Source organism: Sturnus vulgaris, chromosome 8 (genome assembly GCF_052056855.1).
Source record: "Sturnus vulgaris isolate bStuVul1 chromosome 8, bStuVul1.hap1, whole genome shotgun sequence".
In the NCBI taxonomy this organism is placed as follows: Eukaryota; Metazoa; Chordata; class Aves; order Passeriformes; family Sturnidae; genus Sturnus; species Sturnus vulgaris.
In genome coordinates, this window is record NC_142250.1 from 30,884,072 (window position 1) to 30,910,216 (window position 26,145).

Genomic DNA, 26,145 nt, shown 5'->3' on the forward strand with positions numbered 1-26,145 from the left:
GGTCTACGTTACAGTGGCTGTTATTTTAAGAAATAGAAAATCCTAAGAACTGTGGAAGGTTATTTTGCACAAAACTATCAGAAATAAGAGAGAAAAATCTCTGGTATTATGTAGGAATCCTTAGTTATGAATACTCTTGGTGTTTCTATTTCTATCAGTTCATTGTTCCTCAAGTTTATTGTAACTTATGAAAGCTACTTGTATGTCATGTACAGAAAGTGACCTTGACTGTTTTTTCTTACCTTAGAGATGATTTGAGATCAAGAACTACTGCTTTGAACATTTTATTCTTGCAATTTAATGTTTGTTCAGAGTACTAATGGCTTCACTTTAAACACCCAAAACTTGCTCTCAGATTTTGGAAACACGGGTTTGATTTCACTGAGGTTCTTAATACCATTAACTCATGGCATTTGGAAATATTCATGCAAGAATTTTTTTTTCCTTTTAATGTATTTCTAAGTTCTTGGAATTTTAATGCTTTCTTACTCTATTTTTGCAACAAAGTGATATTTTTTTCCTTTGATCGTCTGTTCAACAATAAAATAGTAATAATTGCTGGAATATTTTTATGCATTATTCACATAAAACCCAATAAAGAATACTTCGGTTGACTCTATACTAATGTAGCATTCTCTGCAGCTTTTAGAAAACTCATCTTTGTTTTGTGAGATTTACACTGGCACTGAGTTTTACTATGGGACAGAAAATGGGCTCAGAGGATGGAGTAATGACACATAGTAATAAAATCTGAAGGGTTACTGTATCTCTGATACCTTTTGATTAGCATTCAAAGCACTTGGTGAGGTAAGAGGCTGAATGTGGTACTGGATAGGTGTGGCATGAGGAAGAGCTGGAATTTTGATGGCTCTCTCATGTCCATGTCCATGCCATTTGCTGGTCCTCACTGGCACTCATTCCATTTCTCTGGCTGATCTGGCAGAGGTTCATAGGCTTCAGTTGAGGTATACAAATCTGATTACTTGTTCAACTCAGTTGCATGTAAGTTTTCATTTCTTAATATCAATTCAACAAGCTTTATGTTTCTTGGAATGTGAGGGGGCAATATTTTGATTCCTTGTGTGAACTGTATTCCTAATACACGATGGGGAATTAGTGTTGGCAATACCTGCATTGCTGTGCATTACTGCCCTGCTGCTGCAGCTGGGGCACAATGTGGAGCTGGGCTTGGATAATGGCCTGAAGCTGTGGAAGCACCTGCTGGCTCCTGGGTATTTCTGTTACCATTAGAGATTCGTGCAGCACTTGGCACTGGCATAGTTAACACAAAATAATGTTTGCAGATACACGAATATGTGCATAAATAATGGATTCGGGGAAAGCGTGCTGAGACACTCACAGAATTTGCATGGGGTTGATATGTGTTGGAGAGCTCTCTAGATTGCCCTCATTAGTGATGCTAATGAATAGTGAAAATCATGGCCAAATTAGCAAACTTCCAGTTCTGCTGAATCTTGAGGAAAAGTTGCTGTTCCTTGGAGGGATGAAACTCAGCACACGAGGGAAAAAAAAAAACCCACACTATGGTAGGGAGCAGAAGTGGGGCAACACAGTTTTGGGTGTAGAAGAGTGAGCAGCCCAAAAAAGGAAACCTGTTGAGATTTTTTTGTTCCCACTGTATAGAGGAGAATCCTTAGTTTTCCCCAGAGCAGTATATGTCTCTTCAAGCCTTTAGTGATCAACACAACTATTTGTAGACAGCTGCGAGGCAGGATCATCAAGGCAGAGCCTAGTGTATAGCAATTAGTGTAAATTAGGCAGTAGGGGCTGTACAAAACTGGAGAAGCAAAAGACAGAAAGGTGTCTGTAGTCCAAATGGACAAAGATAACATGTTCTTAGGATATTATCATTCTTTCAGGTCATAGCAGCAGAATTCCTCCATAGCTAGTTGAAAATAACTTAAAAATAACGCCTTGTTCCACTTTCATGTAATTCTGATTTTCCGTGTTGCTAACTGAGGAGTTGAACCCGAATACCACATTTATCTGGGGGTGCCATAAGTGTCTTGTATCAAGCCAGTTTGTGGTTAAAAAAGCACACTTATGTGGTGCTCTGTTTTCAAAGTATGTTAATCGGAAATACACAAGAGAAACGTAAGTCGTTTAACAGGACCAAAAAAAAAAGAGTCGAAAGCAGGTGGGTATGTAAGTGGATTGGAGGAATTGTCACAATTTTAAGCAATAAAAAAGCTAATTTATTTTCATGTAGTCTTCGATTTTTTTTTTTTTTTTTTTTTAATGTTACTTTCCAGGGCTAGGGGGAATTTATTTCAATAACCATATGAAAATTCAGGTTTGATGCCTTCTTTTCAACTTGTTTAAACATGCAGTCTTTTATAACTTAAAATATTTCAACTTTGTTGATTGGTTTATGCTATTATGTAAGAAAATTGAGATGTACTTTAAACTCTCTCCCTTAAACATGATGATGATGTAAAAATACTGAGCAAATATGAGAGTGAGTCAAGAGAGACAGTATTATTCAATCATAAGGAAATATTGTTGAGTCAGTTTGTTACAGGAAATGAATGACTAACAGTTTAATTGTAGATTTAAGCAGTAAGTGTAGTGACATAAATGAAAATGAGAGTCTAAACTTGTAAACTTAGATTACTGAGACAATGAAAGGTTATTAGGAGAATGCAAAAGATATTTTGTACTGGTGATCTAATCAGCTCTTCACAAACATGTCTACAGCTGGTCTGCTTAACTAATTCATCTGGCAAAACCCACAAATGGTTACTCTCTTCCTTGGTAAGATTTATTTGCTGGGATTGAATCAAGTTTGTATTCTGTGCTTTCTACTGGCCCCACATCTGCCCCTTTCAAACTGTGGCATTGATAGCTCTTGGCTACTCTTGGGGCTGTGCCATTGCTCTGGCACAAAGCAGACCACACACACAGAGGCTAAAGTGAATAAAGGGAGAGATCAAAGCCTCCATGTGCCTGCACAGTTTTGTTTTTTAGTACTGAGGTTCACTATGTTTGAGTTTACCAGTGTGAATTAGTTTATGAAGCAGTGCAAGTTTTTTCATCATACCTAGAGTGCCTTCTACCATTTCTTTCCCAGGACCGATTGTTCAATTGATTAGAAAAAAGAATGTTTTTCCTTTTGCAGTATTTAGGATGGTCTAAAGATTATTTTAACCTTCTAAACAATATTTTATTGCATTTCTTGAGCAAAAAACCAACATGGCTAAGGATATATAAGAATAGGAATTAATACTATGAATCATGAGTTATCATTGTGTTAATACTATAAATGGATACTATCAATACTGTGAATACTATTTTATTCAGTTTTGAGTAAAATTTACCATCAGTAATCATTTCTGAAGAATGTAAACATGTTAAAATTAACTTCAGCTATATTGTTTGGCAAACTGTTTTATTTTAACAAAAAGTGTGATATTTTAAATAAACACCTATTTTTTGTATCATAAGAAAATGTATAATCCCAGAAACAATCTGATTAAATGCCATTGCGTTTACTCAGTAATAGCTATAGTTTACTATTTTTCTCATGCTTATTGCTTTCATGTACAAATTTTCTTGATGCCCATATACAGTTTTTCATGTTAGTGTGCATTTGTTCTTATGTTTTGTAGGACTATTTTGAAAGAGAGTGGCTTTGCAAGATACCTTCATTCAGCTGTCCTAATCAATGGAGCTATGCTCATTTTTGGTGGAAACACTCATAATGATACTTCCTTGAGCAATGGTGCAAAGTGTTTTTCTGCTGACTTTCTTGCATATGATATAGGTATGTATTGTACTGTTTTTTTCTCATTCTAGTTTTAAATACCATGATTTTGCTTTCTCAAGTCCAGCTAATGTTATTCTTTAAAGTTTTGATCCCAAACACCTTGAAGTTATATATAAATCTTACAGGTTTTTGTTCCATTTTATCTAAAGATTTTGGTTTTTCAGGCAAGGCATAGCAGCATCCATGCCATTCTCAAGGCCCTGGATATTTTTGTAGTATTTTGGCAACATGCTTTTAAGGAAGACAAACTCAAAAAAGGCTCTACATGTCAAGTGGTATTAAGGCTGAGTGAAGCATGAGGAGCCTTTAGGAGATGTTAAAAGGATGTGGTATATTTAATTTCACAGGACTGTGGCTGAGAGCAGAAAAGATTGTTATTTGTAAATATATGATAAGAATACAGTTTGGAGGAAAACTGATAAGACAAGACTAGGTGGGTGTCAGCTTTCATTCTGGTTCCAACCCTTTGAGCTGTACACTTACGGAAAAGCTTCCCTATAACATTACAGAGACTATAAATAGAATTTAATAGTCCATAATCTTTTTCCTATCTTATGCCACTGCTGTTCTTACCATAAATAGTTTTTCTCTTCTCTGATGTTCACGTCCATATTTTATGCATAGGCTTTACATATAAACATGTAGCTCATATTTGGGCTTTAAATATAATCATACAGCACACACTGGGGCCAAAAAAACACTGCCACTTGTCCTGGGAGCCAAAAAATGGGAAATGTGTCAGAGCAGCCTAGGAAATGGACTCATACATGCTCCTGGTGAGAATAGCCTGTGGATATTGCCTGGATCTACTTTTGGCAAGCGTTTATCAGCTGCCTACAGTGGTAGAAGAGGCTGAGACATGATCCTTCTTTTAGGACTAGTTAATGGCTTTTTATGGCATTCACTGTAGATATCAGTGCAATGTCTTTGCTTAGATAAAATAATGACCAATTTCAGTACATGGAACATATATGCATTATTTCCTGCCAGTTTTAATGGGTGTGCAAATAATACCTTAGCAAAACACCTGAGTTTTTTTTCTGTATCCCTGTATTGCATATTCCATAGCTTCTTATAGGCATCTGATGGAGTGAGCTATTGATTTTATTCTCTCTTCAGTTTATATGTAGATTTAATTTTTTATGAAACAGAGCTCTTTTCTTATTTTGGAGCATAGTAGTATTTATTGGTCTACATTTATTTGTAGAATGTGTACTTACCGATTAATAGTGTGAGACCTAAAATTAGAATTAACGTAAATTTCTGACTTTCACACACCAGTAGTTTCTTATCATCTTTCATGAAAATGTTTTATACCGTTTTTTCTTAAGTAGAACAATATTTTGGTTTGTCTAGATGGTTATAATATTTAATTTGGTATTTGTATTCTCTTGCAAGTCATATTCTTCATGTGTTATGAAACTGATGAAGAACAAAAGAAGTGGATGTAGTAATTACTCTTTGGATGTAGTAATTCATGTTAATGGAATTTATGAAGATTGATTTGAATCAGACTTATTCTTCTGTAATATTAATTTCACCAACTTAGAAACAAATCTCACAGTACACATTTGATAAAGACATATTTTTCAGAAAACTTGACATATTTTATGAAGAATTAAATAATTACTCAATAGGTATATTTCAGAATCTTATTTACTTTGTTTCATGAGTTTTTGAACAATGCTTGAAAGAAAAAATATACGATGCTATCAGCATCACTTTTCCTAGATACCTTGCAAGTGATGGAGTGTTGTGCCTTGTCTTATAAAAAATGGGTGCTGTCTGGAAACCAGCTGAATCCTGGAGATAGAGCCTATGCTATTTATGTTCAAGTTGGGCTAGAGAATACTTTTGATTATCTCTTATTATATGTGACATAGTCCTCTGGATAGATTGCTTCAGCTTTTTATTACCCGTGGAAACACTGTTTTTCATATTAATGTGGAATAACTGTTCGTGTGGCTTCATCTCAGTCAAGCTTAGCTTTCTGAAGGGTTGGTTTCTAATGCACTTTGGTACTCCACACTCCTCTAGTCCAGACACAGACATAAGAATCTCCAGAGAGCAACTTATTTAACAAGCTTAGGGACTGTTACCTCCCACCCCCTGCTTTTCTGAATCAGTCATTACTCTCTAAGTTCTGAGCTTAGTCTATAACAAGTTTTAGACATTTAAATGTGTCGTGAGCCAAGAGTTCAGTTCAGTAATTTGAAATACCAATTGCATATTTGTTAATGGTGAAGACACTGAGATGGGGAGGCATTACAAAAAAAATGGTATGGCACCATAATTTTCATAATTTAATATTGCTTGATGTATTTACTTATATAGCAGTAAATATATTATAAGAAGACTGATGCATTACAAAAAAGAGCTTTAGAAATCTGACCTTGGTATACTTCTATTCTGCTTTGATATTTTACCACCAGGTTGCCCCTGGGTTGCTTTGGAAGCCCCTTAAAGATCCATATAGGGTCATTTTTGTAGAGGTCAGGTATTTTCCAAATGTGCTATTATTACCTCATTAATCTGAAAGTGGAACATTGGCAATGGGGATAGACTTAAATTCTGTGGTTGACCTGCAGTTTTCTAAATGATGCTGGTTATGGCTTTTCTTTACAAGGGCCCCCTAAAACTTACATTTCTGTTCCAATCGGATCTTAGAAAAGTAATTTAGATTATGCTTTATGAGTATTCACATGCAGAATTTGCCAATAAAAACTGATTAATTAGACACACAGAATCAGAGTTTAAAACAGATTCTAACTAATTAGACCACTAGTAAAATACAATTAAAGAAAAGCTTTTTTCTAAAGAGTAAGGATATTTATTATAATTATTATAGTTATTGTAGTTTCTGGCCAAATGGTGCAGTTAGTAAATATATCTCTGCATGCCTAAGTTCCTTAGATTTGAGTTGTGAAGTATTCAGTCTCTGTCCTTTTGTTCCACATTTAGAACAATGCTGCTAAGGTGTCTGGATACCCTTGATATATACAGAGAATTAATGACAGGGAATCTAAAAAAGCCAAAACCTGAAATCCTGGGAAAATGACAGCTGTTTCTGTGCTTTCTCCTAGTGGTGGTTGGAGTTCTGCATTTTTTGGATCTGTGGGAGAAGTGCAATAACCCCTATGCTTACACTAATAATATACTCCACAATATTTCTTTTGTTACTATCTGGATTTCAGTTTATTATTATGGATTAAATAGTATGCATATTGAATTGCTTATGAAAGACAATATTGCATGTGAAGTATTAATTTTCTTCTAGGGTATTCACACAAAGCTTAAAAACATTCTCCTTTCTGGAAAAAAATTCAAAATTATCTCAGGAGATTGACTTTAGTTCCACTTGTAATCAAACATATTGCTTATATTTTGTAATAAAATGAATTGTTTATTCATAAATTGTTTGCTTGTAAAGTAAATTGTTTCATTTCTAGGCTTTGTCATTAACAAAATGAAGTAGTTTAAATATCTGTATTTTTTTTTCCAATATGAACACATCTATTTTTGCTGTTCTCCCAGTTTCTGGAGTTACAAGTGGATTATCAATGTGCCATCACAAAGAAAATGTAAAGCAGTGCCTGTGAAAGATTAAGTTTTATGCGTTCCTGAGCACTTAAGTTATAAATGCAGTTTTGGTGCAGTCTGTAACAGCAATTACCTCCATATTGCTGTGCTATTAGAAGAGCAAAGCTATAATAATATAATGCACTAATTGCTCCCTTTAACAGCAAGGTTGTTGATTTCTTTATATTGCTTGGGGAGTCACTGTTATGAGTATAAACTCTGTTGAAGATGTTAGTTCTATAGTTTAAATTCAATTCATGCTGTTTTGAAAGTACTTGCCATTGTGTTTTCCTGAGAGTAAGGAGATCTGATTAAAGAAAAATATTTATGCAGCATAGAAAGACTCAGAAAATAAGTTTCCTACTAGTACATAACTTTCATGATATTTTAGTTGTTTATGTTCAGTGTTTAGTTGTCCAGACTCAAATGAGAACCAGACAGAAGTATAGTGGTATCCATATGTAGTGAACCAGCATTACCTCTTTTACCAAAGAAAAATGAACTTAGTAATTATTAGAAATATGTAAAGAGAAAATAGAAGCATAAGCTGGCATTGGATTCTATGTAGCACGTAAGGCTGCAATGCAGTGTTGCAGAGTGTGATTGAGCAGAATAAATACACTGGCATTTCAAATCTATTTAAATAATTTGAATTTCCGAAATGATTGGATAAATGTAAGCACAAAGTAAGTGGTTTCATATACCTTCTCTTAAAACAAAGCTCCTAATGCAGTAAGAGGTTGTCACTGAATCAGGCTGCCAGTGCCAAAATACAAATGTGATCCTGGAGGTGAAGTATGGAACGTTGGCTGCCTCTTTTTAAAGACTGTCCTAACAACTTTTGCTTCCTATTTTTAACAATGCTATTTTTTTTTCTATTATTTTTTCCTCTGTTCAGTCACATTTTGGTAAGCCTAATCTTATTTAAAATTTTAAAATTATATTCTATGTTCAAATACTGTTGCAGCATTGAGAACTTTCGTCTGAAACGTCCAGGTCATCCTCTCTGATATCAGTAATGCAATGTTGCCAGCACGTTGTAGATGAGATGTGCTGAGGCCTGACCTGTTGAAGTGAGGGCTCTGGAGAGCAATACCCTGTGAAAAGTTCAAGTGGGGATTTTCTCTGCCAGAATCAGCTGAATTGCTTCGAATCCAGTCCATTTCTGTGGTGTTTCATCACAGAAATGTGTGTGACTGGCGATTCACTGTCAGAGCTACTTCTGTATCATCTGGTAACCATTCAATCTACACCAGGGAGAAGGATAAAACTTTTTCTTTTAATGTTACAACCTGGTATAGTTTGTTCTTAAAGCAGAAGTAGAAATAGAAATAAAAACAATTTATTAGAAATCGAAAGAAAAAAAAAACAAAAAAACCCTTTATTTTTCCCTGTACTTTTCAGTGACTAATAATTCTGCTAATCAGTTTGGAATAAATAGTATTATTCCTTTATCTGCTTGGTAACTGGTTCTATTAAAAGCAGAAAGTGCTTCCATGTGCTATGTGTTGTACCTGGTTACAGATAGAACAGATACAACTAATACTATATCTTCCACTTCCTATCAGTATAATGCCTAGAGGGCATAACATTTTATGGAGGAAAATACTTTATACTTTACTGCACAGAGTTTACCATCATTATTAGACTGGATATAATACACACAACACACGGAATGCTGCAATATTGATAAGTCATGTTGGAAATCATTACATTTGTCATTTGTCTTTTTTTTTATTGGGACGGTACAGTGAAGTCTGGGAGTCTGGGTGCTTAGAGTGTTCAAAAGAAGTTTGAAGATGATGGGCAGGGATGAATTCTATTTGATTCTTTACTGAAAAACACCATCACATCAGTTGGCTAGTTACCTGTATTTTGTATTAATCAACTATACAGAGAAACTCAAATCAGGAATTGAAAGCTGAGCAAAAGTATTTTTCTTGCACAGTGCTCTGTTCAGTGTTCAGTAGTCATTGAGAAGACTAGGAGGAGATAAGAGGGGAGGCTATTTGTAATAAGCTTCCCTCCCTCTTTTTTCTTGTACTCTATTGTAAAGACCTGCCAGTTTGAAAAATATCATCAGTAAGAAAGGAATTATTATATCTCCAGTCCTCAGGGGTTCCTCATCTAAAAACCAGCCTTTATTATGGTTTTATGGTCTTCCCTTGGTGTTAAATCCCACTTTTTCTAAAACAAATTTCTAAGTACAGGAAAGACTATATATTTATATTGATAATATTTATGTTTTTAAAAATAAGAAAATAAATGTCAACACTTACTGAGATCAGTTGAAAATTTAGTATGAGTTTTAAAATCAGATGGAAATGGAGTGTGGGTTTCCTAAATTGTTTCCTTTACCATCAAAGGCACACAAGCTCGTGCGTGCTGTGTCTGTTAATGTGCAGTGACTTAACACCATCAAGAACTTGATTTTACAGTATAACAGTAAGATTTTGCTGATCAATTGTTAAAAAGTTTTTTATAGCTTTTAAAATGGAAATATTTTCTTGAATTAGAATTAATGATTGGACTGTTGATCCCTTATTTCTAATAAAAATATATTCTCTTGGTCTGAGTTTCTTTCATAAGTCAAACACCCTGGAGGCATCAAATGCCAGTGTTATGAATGGATATGTTTAATACTACTCCCAAGTTCATCAGAAACTTATGATCATTAAGTAGGTAGTTGGTGTTCTAGTGCTGTGATCTTTTTGGCTGAAACTGTTTCAGGACCATCTCTCTGGCATGTACAGACTTTCACCACTCTATTTAAATAGAGAAAATAAGAACAATTGTGAAAGATGTAGTGTATTTATAATTCCATAGTGTTATGATAACATAATGTTAACAATGATAGTGACAGAAGGTAAAAGTTGATAAAAGAAGTAAGAATTTTTGGGATGTGTTGCTCCTATAAGAATTAAACTTGCTATGCTTTCTACACTGCTAATTCCATTCTGAGTCCACCACCTGACGTCAGAATTATTGCTGTTTGACCCATTTGCCTTACTCTGGTAATAATATGCTTTTTAGTTGGTTTCCAATCTATAAAGAGGGGTAATTGATTTATTTATCACAGCCACGATCTCACACTGGCTCTCTTTATGGGCTCAGGCTGTGATTTGGTGGAAGCCCGAGTTGATTTAGCGGCGTTGCTGCTGTAGCTGTGCCATCCTATCCCCTCCTGTGTGCTGAGTCCATCCTCGTGTGAGGTGTTCCAGCATGCTTGGCTAACAGGATGCTGACTGCACAAGATGTTGCTGTCAATAATTTTCTGCTGTCAATAATTTTCTGCATTTGAAATGCCAGAACAGCAGCACTGGCAGAGTTGAACTGTTCTGACAGTGGGAACGAGACCAGCCTGGAAGACAATTTGTTCCTCCTGGATTCCCTAATATCCATTTCTGTTTTTCTAAGCTGAGGAGGGAGGTGTTTTGATCTGTCTATTGAGAAATGCCTCTACCCAAATTAAGATGCAAAAAGACTATATACCCGAGCCAATAGCACAGATTTTATTTAAGAGTAAATGTGAGGGAGGGAGAGATGGAAAGAAGCAGAGAGGGACAGGGAGAGTAACAAGACTGAGAGAGAGATCTTTGTTTGCCACAGTGGAATTTTTGTCTGCGTGCATTTCCCAGGATGTGCTAACCAGACTTTGCCAGGCCCAGAGCCAGTCCCATTCTGTGCTTATCTTCAGGGCAAAGTCCTTCTGTGATCTTAACGGTGTTTGAGGCAATTGTGATCCCTCTTACAGGAGGGAAGATTATTTTTTTGGAGTTTGGGATTTTTAAAAAATATTTAAAAAATTTTAAATCTTTTTTGAAATGTATGGTCTGATGGTGATATTTCTTTATTTTTTAACCACATCTGTAACTTACATAAATTATCCCAAATTTTACTATTAAGTACATATACCTTCTTTAGATGTGATTGTCATTACAATCTTACAGGTAAATGAACTCAGCACTATGATGCAAAACCTCTCTTGCATTAAGACTCTGGAAACAGGTTTAATATGTGTTCCCAACAGCCTTGCTATCTGCCAGCTACCTTTTCTCATTTTTGGTATTTTTAGGACACTTCTGCTTCATTGTCTAACTAACTCTGACTTCAGCTTCTACAGGCAGTAGTGTATCCACTTCTCTGTACTATGGAGAGGGTGCTGAGCAAATAAATTTTTTTTTCTTTTTTGTCTTAGTGTCCAAGTTGATAGCTTTGCCTCTGACTTAAAATGAAATGTCTGTATGTGTGAATAAGCCATGCTTTTATTTGGAAGAAATTGGAGAGGCTTCTTTCCCTTCAACTCCTTTTCAACTTTAGATTTAATCCTTATTTTTGTTTGTATAGCAGATTTTTTTTTTTATGAGAAAACTTTCATATTAGGGTTACAGTTTTCCTGAATGTTTGCCCTACCTCTCCCCAGAACCTGTAAGTAGGATAAATTCTAGGAATGTTTTGCTTGCTCTGTAGAAAAGTATTTCCTTACTCTACTCTACTTAAAGGGATTTCCTTGAAGTTTCAATCTGTAGGTGCTCCCTATTTCTTTTGCCGTGGGATTTCAATATATGAAGTCAGTAAAGTTTAAGTAGGAAATAAGGAAGAAAGGACTAGTTGTTCTAAAGTACTAAAACCCTATCAGGAAAGGAAAAATTAAACCACATTGTGTACAGCAGTTCTAAAAGAAATGTGCTTGAATAATTAATTTGACATGGAGATCCTGACACAACATTCCTCTTAAGTATGTGGAAGGTAATTAGTAGCACACTTAAATCAAGTTACCAAAAGTAAGACAATAATGAGATGGGTTGCACAGCTGGAGGAGTGATAGTTTATCTTAAAACATTGTCTAGAAGAACTAAGTTCACTGCCATAGATATTCCATGAAATACTTATAAATTGAAACTCTTTAGGTAATTTGAGAGCATGTAAACATGAGGACAATATTACTGATCCCTTGATAACAATGACGGCAGGGCTTGTTGCTCTGGGTGTTGAAACTGGCTGTGAAGGCAGACAGCTGTACATGTAATAAAGTGACTCTTCTTGAATGTCCTGTGGTCTTGATATATGTTAGGATAGATCAGTTTTGCTGACAGGTTCTTGGAGCATCTACTCACAAATGCTTCTAAAAGAAATAACCTGTTGATTTATCCTCGAGTTGTTAAAATATATTTCACATGTATTTTGCTGAAAACTTTTCAAATTATTTGATTATATGCTTTGTGTTTTTGTCTTTCAGCTTGTGATGAATGGAAGATTTTACCAAAACCTAATCTGCATCGAGATGTCAACAGATTTGGTCACACTGCTGTTGTCAGTAATGGGTAAATGAAGTGTCTCTTAAATTTTCCTTGCCATTTTTTCTGAAGGAAAAAACTGTAGCAGAAATCACACTTGTATGGCTCAATAAAAGAACTGATGTAACTTATTAAAAGGGAAAGTGGTGCTCATCAGGTAATCAGTACAGCTAATCCCCAGTCTGCCAGGCTGTGGGATCTGTTCAGTGACATTTGAGGTGTACTGAGGTGTTTTCTCATATTGAGGGCTACATTGAATTTGATATTTGGTACCAGCTGTAACCCTCACTTAGGTGTGATGGGAGAAATCTTTTTCTCTTTGCAGTATGCTATAATTCTTCATTCTTCTACAATCATAAAATAACCATGTAACTAAACCTTGCTGGGAAAAAGGGAAGATTTTGATGATACTGATACAGTTATCTTTACCACCTGAAGGAGGAAAAGCCTGCCAGCAACTCGATAATATTAAGTTGGAAAAGTTGTAGAAAACAATAGTCAGGCTTAAAGAAAAGTATATTGTTGACTTGTCTCAGATTTTTTTTGCTAGTTGCCAGCTGGCCTAGTATCTGAATTTGCAGTACTATAGGTCACTGTGCCTCTTCTACATTATTCATTACACGAATAAAGTCAGTACTGAAGTGTGTGTGGGCAACTTATGCATCTTCTACATAAGGATCCTGTATAGATCAGAAATTAGGTAATTAGTAATGCTACAAAGAAGAGTGTGACTGCTTTTAACAAAAATAGCACTAAATTGTAAGTATGTACACAGAACACTTGACATTAATCAATGAACAGATTTATTAAGACAAAATTGCTTGGAATTAATTAATTCAGCAACTGATAGTTTTTCATTATGTTTTGTGTGTTTTATGCCATCTAAGCCATGTCTAATACTTGGAGTACTGTCACTTTCTATGAATTACATTCAAAATGCCTTTTAAATTTTTTTTTCTTAAACAACTTACTGGTATTTTTGGTAGGGTTTTTGGTACCAAAACAGTTCAATACAAGACACTCTCCAGACTTCTGCTTTTGGTAACTCTGTGATTAATTCTGTTGTAAGAGTATATAATACAGCAGAGAGAGGTTTTTTATTACTGTCTTTTACCTGAGACTGTTCTTAGTTTTAATGAGGAGGGTGAGGACTCAGGTTTAGTCTTTTAGTTCCTGTGTCAGCAGCTATTGCACCAGAAATGTTACCTAAGAGAAATATCTATCTTGCCAATTCTTGCTGCCTGTCTTGAGAAGAATGTTCTTTTTTCTTCAGGCCAGTATTTCATGCTCTGCTCTCAATATCTAACTGCAAAAATGAGTGCATTCTTCCAAAGTTTTTCAATCGTTTTTCTAGGCATTTGGGATATGCCACTCCATAATACATACAGCACAGGGAGTTTTCAGCAATTTTTTTTTACTTTCAACTTCCATGGAGATATAAATTGAAAAAGTAATCAATAAAGGAACCACTGATAGAGTATTTATTAGAGAAAGAATAAGATTTTTTTTTTAATACTACTATGTGGATTTTTAATAGTATATCAAGGTGGATAAGAAATGAAGAAAATGTGTCTACAATAACAGTTAAATTTCCTTTCTTTTTCCTAATAGGTCCATGTATATATTTGGGGGTTTTTCAAGTGTTCTATTGAATGACATCCTTGTGTACAAGCCTCCTAATTGTGAAGCATTCAGAGATGAAGAGCTGTGCAAAAATGCCCGTCCAGGAATAAGGTGTCTGTGGAACAGGAAACATTGTGAATCTTGGGAATCTGGACATGCTAATAATATCCTTAGAGCAAAATGCCCTAAGAAAACAGGTAAGTGAATTCTAGTCAGGTTTGTAATGCAATGTAGGAGATGGGGGTGGGCAACCCCCAAAGAAGTAACCATAGGGAAGTGGTGACTGGAATGTAAGAGTGAGAATGCCCAGTGCAGGAGATATCTAGACTATATATAAAAAAAATAATTCAGTTATAGAGTCCTTTTGTATTTTACATACAGGGAAGTAGATGCAAAAGAGCACAAGTTTAAGGTGCTAAGGGAGAGCAGAACAGCAGTGAGAGCACAAATGGCCACTGCAAGTGATGCCTGATGTTATGGGCATATGGCACTCCCATACCTCTATGTACCTATAAGAGAGGAAAGCATCACTGCTTGAAGCAGGTATGAAACAGGAGCATTTGTACAGAGGAATGTAGTACAGGCACAGCTGGAAAAAAACCTGAGGCAAACAAGCCCTTTGCAGTGTGTCAGATGGGTTCAAGTTTGTCATATGATTTCTCTGTGGCATTGTGATGGCTGTATTGTTTGAAACAGCAATTTACTGTTATGAATAACTGTTCCAACCTATTCCTAAGCATTTTGGCTTGTCACAAATAAATTTCTTGTGAAAGTGTTGCTCTTCTATGTCACATGAACAGAATATTTATCCCTGCTCCACGAACCTACTATTTTTTTCTGTGCATCTTTCCTTTCAGCACAGTGTAAAATTGCTTCCCCAAACTTTGGCTGTGTGCTGTGTTTACAAACTGCCATACAATTAAACTGCCAGTCTGCGTTTAATGTTTGTTGAAGAGTTACTAGCACTGCTATTAATCAACACTTCAAGACATTTTATTTTTCTGATAGCTTTTACTTGTTTCTAGACTGGCTATAAAGTCGCAAACTAAAAAAAAAAAAGTTACATGATATAATAACAACATTGTCCAGGTAGAGTTTTCTGGAAAATGGCTTTTGTACAGTTTCAGAACTTTTAGAGATCTACAGTGTAGAAAGTTTCATCTATATAGAAAAACAAAAAATCTTTTGGCATTAAATTCAAAAGTAATACAGATAAAAGTGGATCTTATAAAAAGCTGATCACAGCAATAGGTGTTTATAAAAGCCAAACAGAACAAAGCACAGACAGGCTGAAGGAAAATCAAAAAAGTTAGAGCAGTTTTGAAAGTTCAGGTGCTGCAGTGGAAATAAAGTCCAGCTCAACTTGGAAGAGATGAGGTCTGTGTAATTCCAGCTCTGAAGAAGTGTGAACAGCACTGTTTCACTGCTGTCAAATTCTTCCAGTTTCAGGTGGTAATTTTTTTTAGCCAAAAGCTGATTTTTCATACATTCTTTTACATTACTTGGCTCAGTTGTTACCTGGTTGAGAGTATCATCTGAGAAAGTGCTGATGGTCAGTATTAAAGGATAAGCAGAAATTGTAGTGGTTTTTAAAAGATCAATTCTTGGATGACATGACTTCCCTGGCAAGAGAATCTTTTAAGCTTGCATGAACCTGAAACTAAAGGAGCCAGATCAAACAGGAATTAAACACAATAATCAGTGTAGGAGATGGTACAAATTCTCCTATTTTGAATCATGGTGATTTTTAAAACCTTTACCTCCTTTAAACAGAAGTAATAATTTGTGTCCCAAATGATTTTACATAACCTAAATTTTAGTCTAAGCCCCATTATTGAAAATATAACATTAACTCTTTTTCAAATGCATTTTGTAGAAGGACTGAGCTTTAACTTAGCAGTAATTATTAGGTATATAAATTAATTTACAAACATCTAAAATATTCATGTGTTGCTCATAGCTGTCTTTGTTTTATTTACTACTTTTATCTTGTCTTCTTGCATAGCCATCTAATATTTTTATAGAATCCTACATTTGAAGAGAATCTTTCTTCCATGTTAAAAGAGTGAGGGAAAAATAATTGAAAAAAGTTTTTCATACTCTTAATTTTTTGCATTGAGCTAAGAGTGCTTTCATGCTGTAAATCACTGAATATTCCTTTAGTTGATATGACACTTATGAACCTTCAAATATAGTTATTACTAAAGGAATTTTTAAAGGAGTAAATCCTATTAACTGAATAGAATTAATTTCCTACACTAACTTAAACTCTCATGAATGGCTAGAGTTCAAACGAAGGGTGTAACAGAAAAATCTCTGAAGAAGTGTTAAAAACGTGGTGTTATCCTCCTCCTGTGGGGCGTTTCTGTTTGGTTTGTGTGGCAGCTGCTGCAGACGACAGATGTTACCGGTACGCGGATTGCGCCAGCTGCACCGCCAACACCAACGGCTGCCAGTGGTGCGACGACAAGAAGTGCATTTCAGCAAACAGCAACTGCAGCATGGTGAGTCCTTGCAAGTCTGAGTATGGTATCAGTACTTTTCTAGGTTTAGTAGACTAGTGGCTGCATGTTTTCAACACAAACTTGTTTGCCAGGCTTTCGAACTAAAAATGTTGCAGAAGACAGAGTTGGAATGCAGCAAAAAAAAAAAAAAATCTGTTTCACGGTAAAACAAGTATTCTTCAGGATTGTGTTGCCTCCTATATATTTCTTAAGATGAATACTATGATCCCCTAATTAATGACATTTGAAAAGTCCCAGAGTCATTATTAACTTGGATTTTGTGTGTACATGGCATACAGTAGACAGGCAGAAACCATGGAATCCCTTCAAGGGTGCTGTTTGGTTTTTCCCCTTTCAAACAGGACCAGGCTAGTCTCATTAGTCATGGTCTTGTGATCATGATCATCATAGAAACGGTTTTCTTTGTCATGGAATCACTTGTCATTTCATTTAAGGAATGTGAGCTTCTGTAACCATGAGGCCCATTGGCTTGTGATGAGTTGGTTCTGATCTGTTTAAGTACAAGCAATCAGATCACATAGATTCATGCATGTTTATATATATATTTATATATTAAAAATATAAAATATTTTATGTTTTTAATATAAAATTATAATAAAATATAATTTTTAATATTAAAAAGAAAAATGTTTTCTTTTTAATAGTGTCCAGTGCCATGTTTTATACTTTGCTGTTGTTCACCAGCTGCTGCATCCCTTGCTTGTTAATTTGATTTTTGTCAAGCTTATAATAGTATTTCAGCTTTATAAATTTTGTCTCCTTACACTTTTCAGCTATCCACAGACACCTGGCTGTACTTGAGTTCAAAATCCTTTCTTTACACACTTTCATTAGTAAAAGTATCTTGCTCTCTGGCTTGAACTTGATGCAAATCAATCTTGTTCTCCAGACAAATTAAGGTGTGAGTTGGATTGACTGTGACTCAAATCTTGCCCGTTCAGAGTGAGCTCAGCCAGCTCTAATCACTGGCATTTGTAGCTAGTCACTCCTAATAAAAGCAATGCAGACACAAATTCATCAGTAGCCATGTTATAAGTCTGTCAGAGGGATTTCACATTCCAGGCACTAATGGTTAGTTTCCTTTGTGATCTTCAAGGGCCCTTCTCTTCCTGACACATTGTTCTCTATTAGGTGCTAATATTCTAACCTTGGTTTTCAGCTCTTGAACTAGGAATAGTTGCTAAGGAGCAGATCATCTTCATTCTTAATAAATGATCCCTAATAAATGTGGAGCACTGGGTATTTTAGCACAAGCTTCTTGGTTCAGTGTCCTTCTTGGACAACCTTTTATAACTAAGATTGTCAGCTTAATTAGCAAATGACGCACCAGTCTGCTCTGTATCATTTTCTGTCCTTTGTGCAGGGTTTGAAGTGGATAGCAAAGGCTTTTAGTGTAGTTACTGCAGAATGGGGTAGCAAAAATTCATCAAAATGATTTCTGGAAAGAGGTGCTGTCATAAATGGAAGGTGGCTGATGCAGAATTGTCTATTGGCCGTGAGATGATGAAGGCAGAATTTTTCACCTTTGATATAAACCCACCACAATAGCATCAACAGAATGGCACCATGTGGAAAACCAGAATGGATCAGGCTGATTATCTGTTTTCATAGACTGCTAATTCTGGACTAGGCCCACAAATGAAAACGTTGGGACAGCACTGTGATGGTACTATGGGGTAACAAGCTGTAGACTTAGGAACATCACAAGGAACCTTTGCAGGTGTACAAAGGCCTTGATTTATGACTTGGATCATAGAACTCCAGATGAGACAGGCAATAATGTTTTAGAATCTGCTGCTCTTGCCTCATGGAAACTGGCCAGTTTACTAAAGATGTGCTGTCAACCACTTTGGCATTTGCCTCATGGTCACAGATATCTGCAGAGCAGTGGCTACTCTGCTGATGGAAAATATGAGCATTTCCCTGAAATAACCCTGGTGGACAGGTGGACTTCACGAGTAGTGCTAATGCATTGATGATGCACATTCACCTGCCTGTGCTCACCCTCTGGTGTGAGCCAGCACATTAACAGGATGCTGTATTCCCTTAGTGTGCAGACCCATGCATCATCAAGGTATAGATCATATAGATCATGTATATCATACTCATATCTGATGTCATTGCAAGCAGAGGCTTGCAATGCCTGGTTGATCTGGATCTGCATAATATGTTTATGAAACTCTATTCAGTGTCTATGTCTGCACCTAAAATGCTTTATCTGGAATCCTATAAAAGTGACACTCGCTTGCTGCTGATCATTTGCAGAAAACTGACTATATTTTGTACTGGAAACAAGTCTTTACCAAAAAAAGGAAAAGAAATAAAAAAAGGATAAAAGAAAAGGCTTTGTGGGAGAAATTTATTTCATTTTCAATTGCTGCACCTTTACAAGGTGTCATTTTTCATGAAGTAGTACTATGGGAGAGTAAGCTCCTCCCTGAAAGCAAAATCTTCATGTACTTTTCCAAATAAAATGGTAAATTTATGGTGAGGGCTCGCTGACTGCAACAAAATGCATTTTTTTTTTTTACTGAGGAAAACCAGAGAGAGATTGAATTTCAGAGTAAAAAAATTTACTTTGTCAATTTTCTTCATTTTCTGAAGAGAAAAAAAGAATTGATCAAGTAGCCTTAAAGAGAGTCTTAGTATGTTGAGGCACAACTGAATTGTTTAATTTCTGCCTCCGCCCAGTAGAGCATTTTTGAAAATGTCATTGCATTCAGAAGCTCCAAGGAGGGCATGTTCCTACGACAGGGACATGTTTCCTCTCTGACTGACACCAGCCACACTCTTACTGCCAGGAGCAGTTTCTGAATTTCTTGTGTGTTGGTCTCCCCATGTACAATACAATAAAGCCCCTGCTGATGACAGTTACCTAAATCCAGCCCAGATTGGTGTGTGATTTAAAAGCGTTCTTTATCTGAGTGTGGCAACATAAAACAAACATTGTCAAATCCATTTTGCTGAGGAAATGGGTTACTAGAGGAGGCTTCAAAGAGACCTATGGTACTACATTATTAAATACATGTTTTTTTGTAATGTTTGCATCACTTTCAGAAAACTCCTTATTTCAAAATGAGAGTCCTTGGATGATATGTTAATACCAATAATAGTAATCATAGCAATCTGCCCACATTTGAGGAATTCAAAGAATAGTCAAGAGGAAATATACGAAGTAGTAGAAGGAAATGTGAATAGAATCATATTTATCTTGGAGGAAATAAAGTAAATTTATGAGTAAGACGTACCCAGTAGTAAGTTTTGGGAGTAGCTTCAGGGAAATAATAGCAAATCTATAAATTAACAATTTACATTTACACTAGGCAAACTAGACAAGGTTATACTGTTAACCTGAAAAATCCAGGAGGAGGAGAGAGCTACATAATTTAATAGCAATTTCTGAAATTCTAGGATAAACTATTCTAGTATTTTCATTCTCCAGTAAATATTCAGAAAATCACTGCAGTTCATAAGTCTGTCTATATACGACTGTATCAGGATCAGTGCTTACAAAAATCTATGTAAATCATACATGAGGGAGGCTTTATACATAACATGGCTTACTCATGCTTTGGTGTATAAACATTATAAATATCCTACAGCAATATAGAAGTTCTGTAACAGATGGACTGTCATCTTTCTGAATTTCATTGGGTTTGGTAGTTTAAGTTATAACCTTAATATTGTGTTAATATGAATTACCTATTGGATTCATATCTACATTGAACTAATGAGATTTTCAGGCAAGCAGTGTTTAAATTGGATTTAAGGGAAATAAATGCTGGGAATAAGGGAATACAACAAAGAACATTATTATAGAACAGTCACTAGTACTTTGAATTTTATTTTAAACATTAAATAACTAGCACACAACAAGCTTCATGATTAGAAAAGTAATAGAACAAATATCTCAGCTTAGGTGCAAAAGTCTAATCTGTATGTAATACCACTGAAGAGTATATAATTTTAAAAAGAACTCTGAATGCTTAAGGGTATGTCAAAATGAAGCGTTGAAAGTGAGTATTAGTTGTGCTATTGTAAATGAGCAGATGGTGGTTACTTGTGCTCTAAAATTTACTTTAAAGCATCTCCCAGGCAGTTTAGTGAATGTATTTCATGACTGAGTGAAGCTACATGTGGGTTTGTACCAAATATATATATATTTTTTTTTTTTTGGTGCTTTACTGTTGTATGCATTTTGGGCCTAGATAGTCTGTTACTTGCTGGCATTGCCTTTGGCTCTGTTTCGTGTTGTGGTGCAGATGTCTACACCTAGACCTGCTTCTCTTGTCCTTTTTGCTTCACGGTAGCCTTTCTTGTAGAACAGAAAAAAAGTCAAGACCTCTAATAATAAGCTTGCTGGTAGGCATCTGATCCAATAAAGGCAAAATTAAAAAAAAATAAAATGCTTCAACAGCAATGTTGTTCAGCAGGAATGAAGCTGGTTCTGTGTGAGATTGAGAATTCACTTTCACAAATGCATTATTTCAGGACATTAAAAAAACAGAAATAAAAGAAGACAGCTTTTCTCCCCCCTGCCCTATCACTGCTGTATTCCAGTACCACTGTTTAACTTATTGTCATGCAGTCCCTTTATAAGTTGTTTAATCATACCCCAGGAGGCTATTAGAAAGGAAAACATCCAATATTGCCTATAAATCATGCATTTGCTCTCCAAGTGCAATCCATTTTTGCTGCCATATATTAATTTAATCTTTTGTTATTTAAGAGAGACAAGCCTTGTTAGGGTTCAACAAAAGGGACTCCCAGAGGTCCCTTCCAATCTCAACTGTTCTGTGAGTATAAAGCTATCTTGCATTAGGACTTACTTTTAATTATTACCTTGAAATTAAGTTGGGAGAGAGAGCTCACCTTATAGGTGAGCTGATGAATTGGCTGAGGATTTAGGGAAGTTCATTAAATAAGGTATCAATACAGTCTCTTAATTAAAAGTACTATGCAGAGGGAAGAAAGATTTGTATTCAAAATGTCTTAACTTGGAAGACCTCTGTTTTCAGGAAAAACCCAAACACCGACCAAACCCAATAAAAGCCCCCAGGTAGTAATTCCTCCAGTGTTTACTGCTTTTCTTGTGTGCTAAGGTAGCAAAGGAATAAAGTTATTCCTAGGTTTATGTCATATGTAGAACATATTCTTGCACCTTCAGTCAGTTATATATAGTTATTTTGCACCTTGTACCATTTTTTTATGTTCTGTTTGACTATTTTTCTTGCTTTAACCTGCATAGGATGAAATAATTTGGTGAAAGTATAACGCTGAACTGTTGAAGAAACAAATGTTTACTTTGTTTTTTTTAAGCTATTCCTGCTCTCTGTACAGGGAATTGGCCTCTTCCATTTGACACTCATAATGTAGAACAAGCTGGGGTAATTTGTGCTCCAGTGTTGCATTCTAAAGGATTCTAGATAAGGAGCTTAAATTCAGCCTCGCTTTTAGGTGGCCATGACTTTCTGGGAGGGATCCACCTGCTCTATATGTCCATTTTGACTTCTATTTTGACGGTTTTTTTAATAGCTGTATGCTTGAGATGCTACTTTGTTTATTTTTACAGTCGGTTAAAAACTACACGAAATGTCACGTGAGGAATGAGCAGATCTGCAATAAACTGACGAGCTGCAAGAGCTGCTCCCTGCACCTGAACTGCCAGTGGGACCAGAGGCAGCAGGAGTGCCAGGCACTACCTGGTAAGGGGACACTGCTGCTCACAGCTGCTTGCAAAACGGAGTACATCTCCTCTGTTCATGTTTGTCCATGAGCAGACATGGATTTGCTCTATTTGTGCTCACTCCTCTGGCCTGCCTGTGCAGGTGAACTCGGATGTGATTACACCTCTGATTGGGGTATCAGTGCAACCTTTAATCGTGTTAGAGGAGATAATGGCATTAGTGAAGATAATGCTGTGTGCCTCTGCACAAGGCAGGGATGAGCCCTGGCCTGCAGGGAGCACTGAGTGCAGAACTGAATGGCCCTACCATGGTTTTCCTGTTACATGTGCACTGACATTGCTACTTCTGCTAGATGGGTTTTACCTTAAAAGTTATAATTCTATTGTACTTCAATTTTCCTGTGCAGATAGGGCCCAAGATGCAGTTTCTTCATTTTCTAATGTTGGTACTACTATGAAAACAGTGAATATTAAAATGCTAATATGAAATATTCTCAGAAGGTGACTGTTAACATTCTGAAATAGTATTTATTTTGGAATTTATATTAATAGCTACATATATGCAGTTAAATGCCAGAATATTTTCCATTTGATCTTTATGTCCAGATGAAGTTAGTGAACACTTTTTTTTCAGAGATGATTAATTAAATAACTTTATTCTCTGCAGTTCAAAACTGTATTTATGTAATCTTTTTAGATTGACTATAACAGTTGCTCTTACTTGTCTTTGAATAGTTATCTGAGTGAGGAATGCTGAAAATGTTGAAGAGACATTTTCTGAGATGTTATCTGAATTTTCTGTCATTTGGATTGCATTAGTGTTTAGGAAAATATAAATGCAAAGATATGATAAAACATGGATAGTGTAAAGTCGTGATTTCGCAATTCTAGGACAGTTGTTATTAGATTTTGAAATTTACATAACATTTAAGTAAAAGAAGTTGTTAAAACGAATATCTATGTACATAATTTAATCTTAATATTTAGTTGTGCTCAATTCTTAATACAAAGAAGAAATAGTGGCATAAAAATATTATGCTGAACCTTAGGATATATCTTACAACTATTTTTTAAGTTCTTAGAAGTTTCTTTCTATAACAATACACGATTCTGTACGATGATACTTGGTATTTCAGAATTTATGTGATGTGAAAAGGGAAATTGAGTGTGGGATGCGTTTTGATTTATGATCTCAGGAAGATAAAATTCAGGCTCCCTAGGGTTTTATAAAAGTTTTTTGTATCAGCTTTAATCGTATGCTTTTTGCACCAGCTCACCTGTGTGGAGAAAGATGGAATCACATTGGAGATGCCTGCCTCCACATAAATTCCAGTCGGGAAAGCTATGACAATGCCAAACTCTATTGCTACAATTTGAGTGGAAATCTTGCGTCACTAACAACCTCAAAAGAAGTGGAATTTGTTCTGGATGAAATACAGAAGTATACACTTCAGGTAACTTGAGGAACTGTAATTGATACTTATTTGAAACAAATTTGCTTTGAGGAATTTATTCTAGGGTTTTGTCCAAAGAGAGGAAAGTTTATGCCTTCAAAGAAATGTGCTAAATGGTGCTAATGACTAGTACAAGTCACATGTAGGATATTAAGGAATTCTCATATTTAAAACAAATCACACATGAGCTCCCAAGGTTTCACCTTACCAGATTGAAATGCTAAAAGTTACTATTTACTTGGAAGAGAGTATTTGCTCAAGAGAATGGCTGGAACACTGATTTTGTGTCATGGTTTCAGCTGCAATAGAATTAATCCTGAAATTCAACACGGAAAAAGGCAGGGTCCAGCAACAGGGACACATAACCCCACACACAAGTACAGATTTAACTTCTCCAAAAAAGCCAGATTCCTCTGTAACTGATTTGTGGGATCAAAGGGTCACAGAGAAGCTGCACTAGTATGTAAAGCATGTAATAATTCTCTGCACAGCAGCCCTGGAATTAGCTGGAGCTAATTAGCTTTCTCTAATAATGGTGGTGGTTGGGGGGAGGGCTGAAAACTCTTCCATGCCTCTGGCAAATGTAGCAAGCTACCAGCAGAATATTCCTTGGAAAAGTGATCCAAATTACTTTTGTTGACTGTGGGACAAGAGAATGCAAGAGAAACTACCTGTCCCTGGGTAGTCAGGTTCAATTTTTCAGCAGTTAAATATTCAAATGCTTATTGCTGTGTTTAAACATCACTGGTTAAAGTAGATGAAATGTAAGACTGCTCAGAAATGTGAAACTGAGCAGTGCACACTCAGATGGGATGTCTTAGTAGAACATGATTCTGATTTTTACAAGCCAATCAGTTGCTCTTAGAAAGGGATGTTTTTGGGAATGTGTATTTAGTTTTGTAGAACATGCAGCACTCCGTATAAAATCCTCAAATTTTTTAGTTTAGGATTTTATGGTTACAGGAAAATGAAAGATAATTTTGGATAATAATTAAAGCTTATATCAAACTAGTATGTGATTTACAGAGTTGCTATGCTGCAGATGAATTTAGATCATTCAAAGGAAATAGCAGTTAAGGATTGCCTTTATGTTATTACTGAATCTGAGAGCAAGAGGTTAGGTTCATATATTGTGGACAAAAATATCCTATTATCCTTTATAGCATTCCACTGCAAAATGCAGATTCAAACATAAATTATGTACTTGAGGTTTTTGTGGTTTTTTTCCAAGTAAATATAGGAACTGGACAGAGATAATAATTTTTACTAGAAAGACACTTTTTTTTTCTATTTTTTTTCTAAGGAAGGAGAGAAATCATTCAGTGTCAGAAGTTCTTCCCTGATATAATATTTACTGCAGCCTCAAAACACATTCTGTCTGTCTACTATTTGATGAGTTAATGTTGAAAATGTAATTGAAACAAAAGCAAGAACAAAATGATATTGGCAACATGATTGCTATGGTTATTTATTTTACCACCTTTTTTCCTTTTTGCTTTCCTTTCCCCTAATTCCTGTTAAAATACTGCACAGGATGCCTTCAAATCTAATAATGTGTGCTAGACTATTGATATGACTGATTTTGCCTGACTGGCTTGAGGTATAGCTGAGAAATAGGTTTTTTTTAGTGTTTGGAATCAAGATTTTTCTTACATTTCAGAGCTTAGAGCTTCTGCAAGGTGACATCCTGCTGAGCATATCTTTATTTAAATGAAGTACATCCTGAGCCAACATGGTGATGTAAATTTGAGATACCTCAAATACAGTTTAAGCAATTGTAGACAAATGTATACACTTTAAAAAATCTGTCTTGGATTAAACAATCATTTAGCTGTCAGAACCTCTAATAAAATTCTGCCATGAATTATCCTGGTGTTTTCAGTGGCACTTAGGAAAAAAAAGATTTTTTTCGTTCATATCTATCTGTCCAGCTACATTTACTCAGTGTGATACATCCTAAATGTGTTATCAAGTGTGACAGAGGCTCTCTGAAACTTCTTGATCTTCTTTTGCCTGCCTTTCCCTCTCAAACTGCAATCAAAATGATTTAAAGAGTGAGATTTTATTTTAGATGGCTTATTTCTGTAACAGGTGCTGGTGGGGACTTCACAAATGGAGTCAGAGCTGCTGTAAGGTGAACACCGTTGTTTTAATCTCTATTATCTGCAGTAGAGTTTGACTTGGGTGGTTAATG

At 35.6% G+C, this 26,145-nt stretch overlaps 1 protein-coding gene across 3 annotated transcripts in view; it reads left to right on the forward strand.

Annotated features, from left to right (window-relative positions):
- ATRNL1 (attractin like 1) overlaps positions 1 to 26,145 on the forward strand; it is a 433,903-nt gene that overhangs the window by 72,231 nt on the left and 335,527 nt on the right. For all 3 annotated transcript variants that reach the window (XM_014872547.2, XM_088169374.1, XM_088169375.1), the window contains exons 10-15: positions 3,630 to 3,784; positions 12,606 to 12,690; positions 14,275 to 14,483; positions 16,672 to 16,790; positions 22,384 to 22,516; positions 23,770 to 23,951. In XM_014872547.2, the coding sequence (XP_014728033.2) occupies positions 3,630 to 3,784; positions 12,606 to 12,690; positions 14,275 to 14,483; positions 16,672 to 16,790; positions 22,384 to 22,516; positions 23,770 to 23,951 (883 nt within the window). The remainder of the gene's footprint in view (positions 1 to 3,629; positions 3,785 to 12,605; positions 12,691 to 14,274; positions 14,484 to 16,671; positions 16,791 to 22,383; positions 22,517 to 23,769; positions 23,952 to 26,145) is intronic.